General features: G+C 37.4%; 1 protein-coding gene across 1 annotated transcript in view; it reads right to left on the reverse strand.

Annotated features, from left to right (window-relative positions):
* The window catches only part of b4galnt4b (beta-1,4-N-acetyl-galactosaminyl transferase 4b), a 101,812-nt gene that overhangs the window by 38,446 nt on the left and 49,837 nt on the right, over positions 1 to 13,529 (reverse strand). The window contains exons 5-8 of the mRNA XM_053616540.1: positions 11,165 to 11,263; positions 3,272 to 3,367; positions 1,451 to 1,541; positions 1,011 to 1,111 (exon numbers count right to left, since the gene is read on the reverse strand). Coding sequence (XP_053472515.1) covers positions 1,011 to 1,111; positions 1,451 to 1,541; positions 3,272 to 3,367; positions 11,165 to 11,263 — 387 coding nt within the window. The remainder of the gene's footprint in view (positions 1 to 1,010; positions 1,112 to 1,450; positions 1,542 to 3,271; positions 3,368 to 11,164; positions 11,264 to 13,529) is intronic.

Here is a 13,529-nt window from a genome sequence, read left to right on the forward strand (position 1 = left end):
TACTGGGTATTAATCAGGTCAGCGTGTGGTTAGTGAATGGGTTAGTGTATGGTATCAAGATGTTTTCAATTGCACTGAAATGCCTGACAGGTTCTGGGTATTAACATTAAGTAGAACCAAAAATAGAATACTTTTGAAACCTGCTGCTGTAACTATAAAGAATGTCTTGTTGCTCATCACAGCTCTCACAATGTTTCTGTCATCAACCGTTGTTGTTTTCCTTGGCCGACCTGTTCCATGTCTGGATGTTAGTACACCAGTGGTTTCTTTCTTTTTCAAGACAATTCCAAATTGTTGTATTGGCTATGCCCAATGTTTGTGCAATGGGTTTGATCGATTTTCCCTCTTTTCTCAGCTTCAAAATGGCTTGCTTTTCTCCCATAGACAGACAGCTCTCTGGTCTTAATGTTGCTTTATTGACCGTTTTAATAACAAATTTAGTCTTCACAGGTGAAAATTAGAGATCAATTTAACAGGGTACACCTGGGCAGCAAGAAACACCTGTCAGTCACATGTTCCAATATTTTTGATCGCTTGAAGAAATGGGTGGGATCAAACAACATGTGCCATGTTCTAAGTTGTTTAACACATCTACCTGTAAACATGAGGAAATGAAACCTGAAATTTTGATCTGTAATCTCTCATCTCAAACCCAATATAGATTCAATGTATAGCGAAAACAATAGAATTGGCCTTGCTGTTAAAATCGTTTCAGTTTCCAATACTTGTCATTTCAGGGAGTTTTTCCTTTCCACTCTTGCCTCTGGCTTGCTCATTAAAGCTCTAAATCCACATCTGGATTTCTTTGTGACAATATTGTTAAAAGCACTTTCACTAAATTGTCTTGGTTATTAGCATCCTTTTACCTCAAAAATAATTGCCCAGTACTTTGAAGTTTATACCACACACACTGACACAGTTATTGCGTATAACTAAGGGGACTATAAAAGAAAGCATTACCATTGGCTGGAAGATTACTAAACGTTAGCTGTAAAATATTTAGTACCCACCAGCCCCACGTACGCCAGGAGTTTGGCATTGAGCGGATTTTCATCCGAGCTCAGCCACAGCTCAGAGTTATCATCAGAGGATATGGCAAACTGGAAATCTCCTGGAAAAAGCACACGTGAAATTAAATATACACAACACACATGTAAAACACAGATCTGCACACTGACAAACTCCTATATGAATCCTCAACAAATGCAAATGCGTGTAGAATGTGTTACTCTTTACATCAGCAGTTTCATAATCAGTATATGAAGGGTGAAGTGACAAGTCTTTCACTTCTATTTCCTTCTCTTTCTCTCTATTGAAGCTTTTCCTGAAGCTTGCCTGAAGCAATGCTCTAAAAACAGCCCTTTTTGTAAGTGTATTTCTCTTAGAAAAGCATTGCTCCACAAATGTAAGTATATATCACCAACAATTGTACGACTGCACTGTAACAAACCGTCTTTATATGGATGAATAAAGCCAAAGATGCGGAGGCCGTAATTCTTCCACTTCGGAACCACAGCCAGTTTCTTCACTGTGGTTCTGGCCTGCATAAATAAATAAATAAATAAATAAATAAATAAATAAAAAGTAGCAAATACAATAATAGACACCATATCTATACTTAGCCCCATATAATGCCCTGTTATTCACATGATCCCACCTCCAAAGCAGATTGCTGACATTATTAGCAGCAGTAAATGAAGGTTGTGACTAAACAATGGTCACAGATTGCAAAGGTGTGAAACCCAGGGTCTTCAATTTGCACTGCACACATAACATGCTCTAGAGTGTGATTAAAATTTTAAATAGACCCAGAAATATAGATCGTACCAAAATGTAAACCAGCAGATGATTAAGAGTAGTGCCATCTGAGATACTGATATACATATAATATACTGTATATAGACACACACACCATACACACACATCTTACCATCCTGGTTAGGATGACCTTATACTGACATAATTATTGATGCACCTAAATATAATTCTAACCTTAACTTCTGGAACCTCGTATACACACAGTTCCAGAATTAGCTGTTGTATAAATGTAACATGAAGGATAGATTTATATGAATGTGCTCGTTCTAACACGTTATTGTTAAATTATTATATATCAAATCTAAGACTCTCTATGGAATTAAAAAATGAATAAAAATATACAATGAGAAAGAAGCAAAACACCCTGAAACTGAATTTTGTTCGTTTCTTGGAAAGTTACATTCAAAAGCCTGTTGTCCAATGAGCGTTAATCTTTTGTCCCGTTAAAACAGCGAGTACACAAACACCTAACAGACCCTAATTGAAGGACAAGCTACACTCAGTGTATATTAGCTCTGTGTCTGGGGCTTCTAAGGAGAGTTTTCACACAGGCTGTGCTGTTCACCAGGAAGAGTTTGAGTTTAATGAACAAACAGTGCAATGCTGCAATCATTTGAGTTGCTAAAATATTCAAAAATATTGAATTCCACCAAGACTGATGAATAACAGACACTTTGGTAAACAATTCATTTCCACATTTTAATGAAATTTTAGCAGAAGCTGGGCTTCCCGTGTAGTCTTAAAAGCAATTACCTGTGACACACACACACACACACACGCAAAAAAAGATTTGCATCAATTACTTTCTGAATCTTCAATCTGAATAAATTATATCCACCATAAACTCTGCATTCTGTTGAAACCTTTCGCATGTAATCCAAACTAAATTAGCATGTGAGAAGCGACATAAAGTGTCAATGTCACCATAACAACGAGAGTCCTGAGAGAGTCTTACAAATAGCTTCACTTTTTTATACATAATTTCAGTCTTAGCAAACTCCAAATATCCTTCTTGCACGGAAAGTAAGAAAAAAAAGGCATCATGCATCATTCTGCTTCATATAAGCTGAATACTGATCTGATGAGCCACAAATCTGAATTTACAATTATTTTCAATCATAAATCTGTTTTTTCTTTTACAGAATGTTTTATTGATTTCTGTAATTTATGTAAAAGTAATTTGCCCATCTTGTTCAAGTAAAAAACTTAAGAATTCAGGACTGCCTAAATCTGATTACTCAATTCCTAATTAGGAATTAAGTAAACAGATTTTGAATATATATATATATATATACACACACATCCTAATAATCTATCAATAGTCCAACTCACAGTTTAATCACAATTAATATATATATATATATATATATTTTACTTGTGATTAAACTGTGAGTTGGACTATTGATAGATTATTAGGATGTACGGAGCTGATCAGACCCAATGGTTTACTCACATGTGGGTACAAAGGAAAGTGCAGGTTCTTCCTGAGCTGAGAAACTGATGAGCCACACCAGTCCTCAAACACGTGCAGGTTGGCTTGGCCTTTATACTGCGAGAACATAAGGAAAGAAACAGGGTATATATTATCACTGCTTTAAGGGCAGGATTTCAGACAAGATTTCAGATTCAAGATCTCTCTCCCTCTATCTTTCTCATTTTTAAAGGAAAAAAAAAATAACAGAGGACATGCGTGTGAGAGGAGGAGAGTGAGAGAGCTGCGCTTGATACACATCCCCAGCTTATCCCGACGCATATCCAGCTAAGGCTAATGCAAGCTCCATCTTGCTGAAATTGGGTCTGTGAATAGGAACAACCCCAAGAGAGGTAGAGGGTGTGTGAAAGAACTGCAGCGGCTGCTCTGGATTTGGCTGCAAATCAACGCCACACGAGGTGTGAAAACAGGCTTCCTCTTGCTGTGCCATCGGGGTCATTTATCGATAACGGCTTCTACCTGTAGTCACATATGGTGTGTGCCAAGCTGCTCAGGAATTCATGGGAAAGGAAAAATCTTTGATTGACACACAAACACACACACACACACACACACACATATATATATATATATATATATATATATATATATATATATATATATATATATATATTTATATATATATGAGAGAGAAAACAGGTGAAGCTGAACATTGCTAAGTCCGCTCATATTAGAATGCACCTAAAGCAATTTCTAGTATTCCAACAAATAATCAAAATTCATGAATTCGTAAATGTTCCTGGATGTTACTGAAGTGAGAGGATAATGGTACTGCTGACATGCTCTCACACGCTGCCCCTCCTATCTGCCCGTCAGCTCCGGGTCTCTCGCCACTGTTAGGTTTAATTTTAGCCTTTCTAATTACAGCCAGTATGGATGTAGGCCTTGGCATCCCACTCACCCCGATTGGGGGTGGACAGCGGGCATTTCACGACTGACCTGACTCATCTCAGACAGACATGGCAGACACTCCATGGTCTCCTGTGCTGTCCTATGTCTCATACATGCCAATCACATTGGTATTGTACCGCACTCCCGCCTTAGTCGTTAAATATTTCAGCAAATCCCGTAATAATATCAGTAAGACTTTCCACTAAGCCTGTGTTAATAAATTATTAGAACAGAGCTTATAATTCTTCATAATCATATCCTTGACTGCTCGCCATTCCACTTTCCATTCACTGGGCCTCATTTATCAAACTGGATCTAAACAAATTTACTTGTAAATTGTTTAGCAAGAGCATTTACACAATAAATATGGTATTCATGAAAATCTAGATATTTCAGGGGGAAAAACATTTTGCATGTAAATTTAGTTATAAGGAAGGCTCACTACATTTCTTTGCACACACAGTGCAGTAAGAATAGTCGCAAAAATGCATGACTGAGTACTGAAAAATTTAAAGATGCAACAGTGTTCATTTAGTTCTATTACAACAGGATGAATTTCCCCTAACACAATATTTCCACACTGGCCAGCTGTGCACAACATCTATGGATTCCTGTTCTAACTCCAAATGTGTTGTAAAAATCCTGTTTACAAGGCAATCCTGTAGAGAAACTGATAACATCATCCATGTCCTAATATGTAGCCTTATTCTTTTTTTTAAAAAATCCCAATATTAACCAAAACCTCCAAATCCCCATGTTATCAGCAGTAATTTCCATTTTTTTTAGACAGCATTCATCTTCGGAAAGAAAAATGAGCAGCACTTAAATATATTCAGCTTGGATAAGCGTTTGCTTTCAGCCACTGGTGCATAAGGGGGATGAGTGTGGTTGATAGTACGTTTCCTTCTATCAGAACGATCTCTCCACACTTCCAGATGAAGCCCCGCTGATGGATTCCCCACATGTTACCCACGGACAAATAATGGAATTCAATAACAGTGCTGAGGAGCTCGTAAATCATGATGTGAAACCAGAGGTCATTTCTGAACCGGGGTGGGTTTATGCCAAGGGTTATGGGAAGGATTGGAATTTATTGTGTATTAGAGGCATGTTTCCAACATGAGACACAATCCTTATACTTAAATCACCCGAATCAGAGACACTGTCATTTAATGGATGACACTCTCCTGAACTTTCCCTTTATGTAAGAATGGGTTGAAATGGGCATCCATTGGTTAGCTTTACTCTGAATCTGGCAGCTCATCTATCACACACACTAGAAGAAGAGCCACTTGGGACCACACCAAATCTTTGTCACCATGATACCTCTTCCTTTTCACTGCATGTGTCCATTCTCTTGGGAAACAGTAGATTATCTACAGTGCTAGACAGAGACAGTGATTAGTCAACACCATGGCTGGCAAAGCCAAACATATCATCTATTATCATTCAGCAGGATGGTTTGCAGCAGTGGAGAGTGTATGCACGAAGACATTCCCATCACACTGACATGTTTTCAACACTGAAGCATTGATCCATGCTTTTAAAACTCTTGACATGGGTGTTGCAAATTTCTTTCACTTGATTGGAGAGGAGATGTAACATTACCCCAGTTTTCTTGTAAAGACACAATTCATCACCCTTGTGAAACTGGTATCCTCTATTTTTATACATTTTTGGATTACATTAATTACCATTATATCATTTATGATGTCTATTATCAATATTATAATTTCCTTTATTATAAGATTTACACACCAAGTCACATTGTGTACAATGCTTTAAATTACAAACCTACAAGTTACGAACTATTAAAGATGCAGGTACAGCAGTCTCAATGTACTGTAGCTAAATCAACCTTCAGAACTTGCCGAGTGGACATTATACATCTATAACAAGGTCTTAGTTACACTTAATGTTGTGGAACGAAAACAACTTGCTTCCATCCATCCATCTATCCATCCATTTTCTGTACCGCTTATCCAACACAAGGTTGTCAGGAGCCTGGAACCTATCCCAGGGGACTTGAGGCACAAGGCAGGGGACACCCTGGACAATCACACACACTCTCCAGACAATTTAGAGATGCTAATCAGCCTACAAAGATGTTTTGGACTGGGGGAAGAAACTGGAGTACCCAGAGGAAACCCCCAAAGTAAATTCTGTACATACATGGCGGACATGAGAATTGAACGCTCAAACCCAGAGATGTGAGGCAAACATGCGAACCACTAAGCCACCACCCTCTTTTTTTTTTTCCTCTTGAAGTTAATATGACATAACAGCTTGGGAAGACTTTCCCATGTCAGGAAACATCTTACCTCTGACAGTTACAAAGTCCTGACAATGGAGGTTTCTTCCAAATATACAAAAAATATATACATCTCCTCACAGAAAACGTCTATCACAATTACACACATTTTTAAAAACATCTGCTCATGTGGAGTGCCCACCATGAAAGTCCTTATGAATTAGCTGTTACTGTAGCTGTTAAGATGAGCACATTAATATAAACCTGTGATTTGTCTTGCAGCTGGAACTACTATCATGGCTGATATTCTAGAAAAATAATCAACATTTTAAAAGCCCCACTTAAAGATTTTGTCTTGTTCCATTCCATTGCCTGGCAGTGTTTTTACACCCATACAAATGATGTAGACAATGACCCTTGATGTACACAATACACTTAGACTTTGTTCCTCTGGCTCTACATTTCAGTAAAATTGCTCACCTTGAGGAAGGGCACATTGATCCTTCAACTCCTCTTTCAACGCTTAGCTTAAAACATCTCTCTACTTTTTTTTTGAAATCTTCTATTTAGGGATTATCTCTGTACTTGTGAATTGTCTACATATTACACACCTCTGGTACTTCTATAATTATGTTAGTTTGTAACATGCCCTTGAAAAAGCAACAGATTTCCATTACCCTGTATCTTCTAGATATCATCCTCAGATATATCACCTCTTTTCCCCTTGCTCTCTAGCAACAATTTTACTCCATGGCAATTATCTGTTTTGAAGACATTGTTATGCCAGATAATCACACATTTAGAACTGGCAGGACACTGGGACTCTGCTAATTAATAGGGGGAGTAATGAGCCGGCGAGTGGCAGAACATTGTGCTCTTCATTACTGGCTGATAAGAGCTTGGCAGCCGTGTTGCCGCTTTGGCTTTGACTTGGTGTGATGAGCTCAAGCATTTTCTGGTGATTATTCAGATTGGTCAATAACACATTCAACTTACATTTATCCAAAGTGATTGCACTAAATAATGTTATAACACTAAGAATACAGAAAGTCTGACCTGGCTTGTTAGTTTTATAGTATGCTGTGAGGTTGAGTACTGAAGGTTCTCATGTTTGCAGGTGACTAACACTTCTATATTTGGAGAGAAATCATACCGCGCTGCAGAAGGCCTGGCGCATCATTGCTTTTCCTCCTGTCCTTCTGGCCACCTGTTCGTGTAATTTTAGCATAATTCCTAAAGGGATAGGAAAAGTGTGGGCGGATGTTTCCTTAGAGAAATCACACATTATTCTGATGGGGGGCAGATAGACCGAGAGGAGGGTTAGACTTATCTTAGAGAGTTATCATTGTAATGTCTTCACCCTCATTATACTATTCCCTTTATTAGAGCAACACTACTATAAAGTCATTAATGTAGGCAAGAGGACTTGTGATTTCAGCAAATTATTTTATAGACTACACAGTACTTATCACATAGACTATATCAGCAGTTTCCAAGATTTTTTTATTCCTATGTGGGAAGGCATTTTTTACTAGTGGGGGTCAAATTAATTTTTAGTAGCTGATCAGTAATTAAAAAAAAGTTAACTAGTCATCTTTTTCACTGTTAAAGCAAACATTGATTCAGCTGTTTTTAGGCTATTTTATTCAGTTAAATGCTAAATGATAAACAACAGCAAGGAATGTGTCAACCCACACATCATTAACAGGTTACACATTACATTTCCAGCTTCATTGCTTAGTTAGGCTACATTATTAATGACAAAAATAAATAAATCCATTCAATAAATGTGCAAAATAATACATCCGTGTATCATTTTACACTATTTATAGATGTACCTATTCTTAATAGCAAAGTCCAACCTGCAATCTGCAGCACTGAATGTGCTCTTTTACACAGCACTTTGCCACCGTGCAAGGATTTTATTTCCATTTTAGTTTGATTTTAAGGATAACAAAAATAACTGCAGGATGAATTCCTTTAGTGTAGGAATTCACACTGGGACTAATTAATGTATGGTCTTACCTAATAAGCAACATAAATGCCTGCTTATAGCCCCTCAGGGTTCCATACCAAATAATCTATGAGTGTTTTTTTTTTTAAGTAATGTTGGAAACATAGTTGCATATGAATATAAGAATTTGCATCTTACTTATATCCTATATTGCATACAACTGTATTAAACAGCAGTATTAAAAATACCATAATCAGTATCTATAGTGGCTATTATTTAGACATATTATGTAGTGGCCATAACACAAACCATGCATTTAGAAAAAAAAGTTAAGAGAAAAGACCAAAAATGTACCAAATACTAAAAACTTTGAAATTGAAATGTAAATATATTATTATTATATTATTATATATTATCATTATAAATATATTATTCATGTAATTATATTATTGTTGTCAATAATATCATTTGTAATGACAATTGTTGTATAAAATTAGAAAATAATGCAAAAATGATGCACTCTCACTAGTGCTCTCAGACTTTTGGACTCCACTGTATATGCAGTATATAGTGGCATGCAAAAGTTAGAGCAACCCGGTCAAAATTTCTGTTACTGTAAATAGCTAATCTGGTAAAAGATGACCTGATTTTCAAAAGGCATAATGTTAAAGATGACACATTTCTTTAATATTTTAAGCAAGATTACTTTTTTATTTCCATCTTTTTCAGTTTGAAAATAACTAAAAAGGAAAAGGGTCCAAATCAAACATTTGGCCACCCTGCATGGTCAATACTTAGTGACACCCCTTTTGGCAAGTATCACAGCTTGGAAATGCTTTTTGTAGCCAGATAAGGGTCTTTCAATTCTTGTGTTATGCTTTTAGTTCTGTGAGATTCTTGGGCCGTCTTGCATATACTGATCTTCTGAGGTCTATCCACGAATTTTCAATATTAATAATAATGATGATGTTTAGGTCAGGGCCATGCAAAAACCTTCAGCTTGCGCGTCTTGAGGTAGTCCATTAACGATTTTGAGGTGTGTTTAGGATCATTGTTCTGTTGTAGAAGCCATCCTCTTTTCATCTTCAGCTTTATTTTTTGTTTGTTTTTACAGACACTGTGATGTTTGCTTTCAGAATTTGCTGGTATATAATTTAATCCATTCTTCCCTGTACCAGTGAAATGCTCCCCGTGCCACTGGCTGCAACACAAGCCCAAAACATGATCGATCCACCCTCGTGGTTAACAGTTGGAGAGGTGTTCTTTTCATGCAATTCTGTGCTCTGTTTTCTCCAAACATGCCTTTGCACATTGTGGCCAAAAAAGTTCTATTTGAAATTCATGAGTCCACAAGACCTGTTTCCAAATTTCATCAGACTTGTTTAGATGTTCATTTGCAAACTTCTGATGCTGAATTTTGTGGTAAATACTCAGGAAAGGTTTATTTCTGATGACTCTTCCAAGAAAGTCAAATTTGTGCAGGTGTTGCTGCACAGTAGAAGACTGCACTACCACTCCAGAGTCTGCCTAATCGTCCTGAAGGTTTTTTGCGGTCAGATGGGGGTTTTGATTTGACTTTCTAGCAATCCTCAGAAAGTTTTCTTGGTCTTCCAACCTGACCGCCACTGTCATTTCTTAATTGCAATACAAACTGAGGAAATGGTTACCTGAAAATGCATTGCTATCTTCTTATAGCCTTCTCCTGCTTTGTGGGCATATGCTTATAGGAGCCCATGGCTGCTGATTGTTGGGACAAAATTTGAGTATTTATAAAGCTTTTAAATTTGCATCACCTGGCCATTCCTAACAATGATTGTGAACAAGTCATAGCTCCAAAGAGCTATTTATTTATTGTCTGAGACCTTGGTAAAAGTGTTCTGAGATCTTAAATCTCTCGGGGTGCCCAAACTTTTGCATGGTGATTCTTTCCTTTCTTTTTTTTTACTCTAACATTGTACTAAACAAAAATAATACACTAATCTTCCTTAAAATGTTGAAAAGAATGTTTCATCTTTAACTTTATACCTTTTGGAGAACAGTTCATCTTCTACTCACTTAACTATTCACAGTAACAGAAATTTTCACAAGAGGTGCCCAAACTTTTGCATGACACTGAATATACAATGTGGTCCAATACATACATAAAGAAGGATTACTGCTCAATCTATGCTATTGAAGTAAAAGACTCTAACGTGTCATGCAAATTGTATGTAGTTTATATTGCTCGGACAGTTTGGGGTATTTTTAGTTACTAATAGGTGGGATAAAGTGTAGATACTGATTACCCGATACTGTGCTATTGCTAATTAGTGAATGTGAGTTCCTCAAGTAGCATATGGTCCTTACCTTAAATAGACTAAACTCATTATTTTGTGTCGGTACAGTCTGCCACATAAACACTATCATAATTTATCACCATTCTCAGTACACTGTAGATATGTCCTACACCAAATCTACTTACTATATAGGTCACATTATGTTCGTAGTGTATCCTGTTTTTGTAAGTGTATGTTACTGGGAAACTACGATTTTAGTCTTGACTACAAAATAGCGCCCTATTTAATGAATTGTGTGGGTTTTCAGACAGAGCTAGCAACAGAGAGAAAGAAAGAAAGAAAGAAAGAGAGAGAGAACACGACTGGGGAAAACAAAATCTCCTCACGCTGCTACCACTGTGTACACTTCATCCTCGCCCAGCCTCTGGAGGGTAAACATTACGGCTTGGAAAAGAAATGAAGGCAACCAAATGAGGCTTTACCTCTGGTTTCCATGGCAACTTGAGGAGCTTCTGGCTGAGAAGTTTTTGGATCTCTGGCTTGCCATATTTTTCCTGTTCAGATTCACCGAACTCGTCACCCTGGAATAGAGCAAAAAAGTCCTCAAAACTCCACGTACACACATTCACAACAATGAGTACACACAGACACACACAAAGAAAGAGAGAGAGAGAGAGAGAGAGAGAGAGAGATAGAGAGAGAGAGAGAGAGAGAAAACACTAGAGGAGATTTACACTTCGGTTCTGCATCAGAATTCAGCTGAATGGTCTCTTTTCTGAAGAGGCTGTTGAAATTCGGTTCTTCTGTAGTGTATTATAAAAACTCCAGTAGTTCAGAAGATATTTTGACACAGAGGATGTTTTTGGAAAATGCTGGTGCACTTCAAATGAGTGAAAAATCTATTCACTTTTCATTCAAGGTCTTTTTTATCATACTGCTTAGATCGTTTCAAAGTTCTTGTTCTTGCATTCAAAGCAAATTCAAATCACTTCATTCAAAGTCTCAGAGAATGGACTAAAATAAATTCTGGCCACAGAAAATAACATTGAATGTGTGCTGACGTGTATGCGTTAGAAACAATTGAAAATGCGGTTATATATGAAAGAATTTAAAGCCGTATGAGTTATAATGGTAGCTGAAAATGCAAACATGGTCACTCACTTGCAAATTCAGCTCAGTTCACAATATAGTCAAGGTTAGGGGTAGGGGTAAAAGTCATATCCTTTGTATGAAACTGAACAAAGTCAAAACACACTTTGTCCGAATTTGTCCGAATTTAAATGAGACCAGGTTTGAAAATAAAAGCTATAGGTATGTGTAGAGAAACTAACTTCAAAATCAGTGTTTAATCAGGTTTCCCTAAAGCAAGTAAAGACAAAAAGAGGATTCTTTAAAATACACTTACTAAATAATTTTAATTATAAACATTTAGGTTGGAGCTGTGCCGCAGCAGATAGCACTACTGACTCACAGTTTGATCCTGAGCTCACGTTGTTTAGTTTCACATATACTCCTTGTGACTGTTGTAACCTACAGTGTGTGATAAATGATCCACACGACACACGTTAGCATTAACAGATGAAGCTATATTTTGTAAGCTTCACTCCGTTCACTCACAATCGTACTGAACGCAGGAGCTGGGAAAACCCCAAACATGGGTCTTAATGCAACATACACCCACACCATTACACTGTGTGGGTTTCCTCTGCATTCTCCAGTTTCCTTCCACATTCCAAACACATGCCAGGGAGATTGTCTATGCTAAATTGACCCTACGTGTGAGTGAGAGTGCGAATGTGTGTATGCATGGTGCCCTGCGGTAGACTGAAGTCCTGTCCTGGGTATACTCCCGTCATGTACCCTGTATTCCTGGGATAGGCTCTAGATCTAGGATAAAGATACAAAAATGAATGAATGAATGAATGAATGAATATTAAAATGTTTCCTTAGCCATATACACTGACTGAAGATTTGAACTGATTGAAGTTTGGATTATGGTATAATCCCATGTACATCTCATAAGGCAGCACAATAAGATTTATGTTTTTTCTTATCACTTCTTGTCAAAGAAAGTTCCTTCGCAAGAAAAATGATTTCACTGTCATAAAGGACAAAGGCTTCACATCAGGAGACAAATGCACACTCGTCACATAAAAAAAAAACAAAAAAAAACATGAGCCTAAAAAGCCTGCTTCTCACAGGACAAACCAACAGAAAACAAAATGCTGTTGTTTACGCAGCACCTCTTTGCTCAGTTGTCTCTGAGGCTCAGGAGGGAAGACTCGACGGTGTGTACAGGTTTCTGCTTTCCTATTAACACTAATCCCAGTCAGGCTTCGTCTCCTAATCCCTCCAATATCTCTGCCAAACAGTCACCATGAAGACAGTGCCTCAATGCAGAGCACAATGAGAAGCAACGTTACAAATCCTAACACTAAGTCCTGAGAGGCAGTACAAATGATATTTTAGCTAGCTGCAGTTATGTACAATTAATGAACTTTCTCCTGAAATCCTGCTGCTTTACAGGGAAAATCTCATTGGACGGACTTGCGGGAAAGGAATGCAATTAAAAACGTAAAAATGTTATTCTATCTGTCTGTAATGGATTGTTCAATTTACAAGCAGTGTGTAAAAAGTAGTACCTAAATCACAAGCGCACAGATAAATGCCTGGGTAATGTGTGTAATCAAATCAAATCTGCTACGCTTCAAAGACTGTGTAAACTCTTAACACCTCTGTGTTTCGGCAAACAAGGGTGACAGGTGGACGATTAGAAAAGACAAACAGTGTACTTGAGAGAAAGAGAGAGAAAGAGATTGACGGTGTGTGTGTGTGTGTGTGTGTGTG

Source organism: Ictalurus furcatus, chromosome 27 (genome assembly GCF_023375685.1).
Source record: "Ictalurus furcatus strain D&B chromosome 27, Billie_1.0, whole genome shotgun sequence".
Classification (NCBI taxonomy): domain Eukaryota; kingdom Metazoa; phylum Chordata; class Actinopteri; order Siluriformes; family Ictaluridae; genus Ictalurus; species Ictalurus furcatus.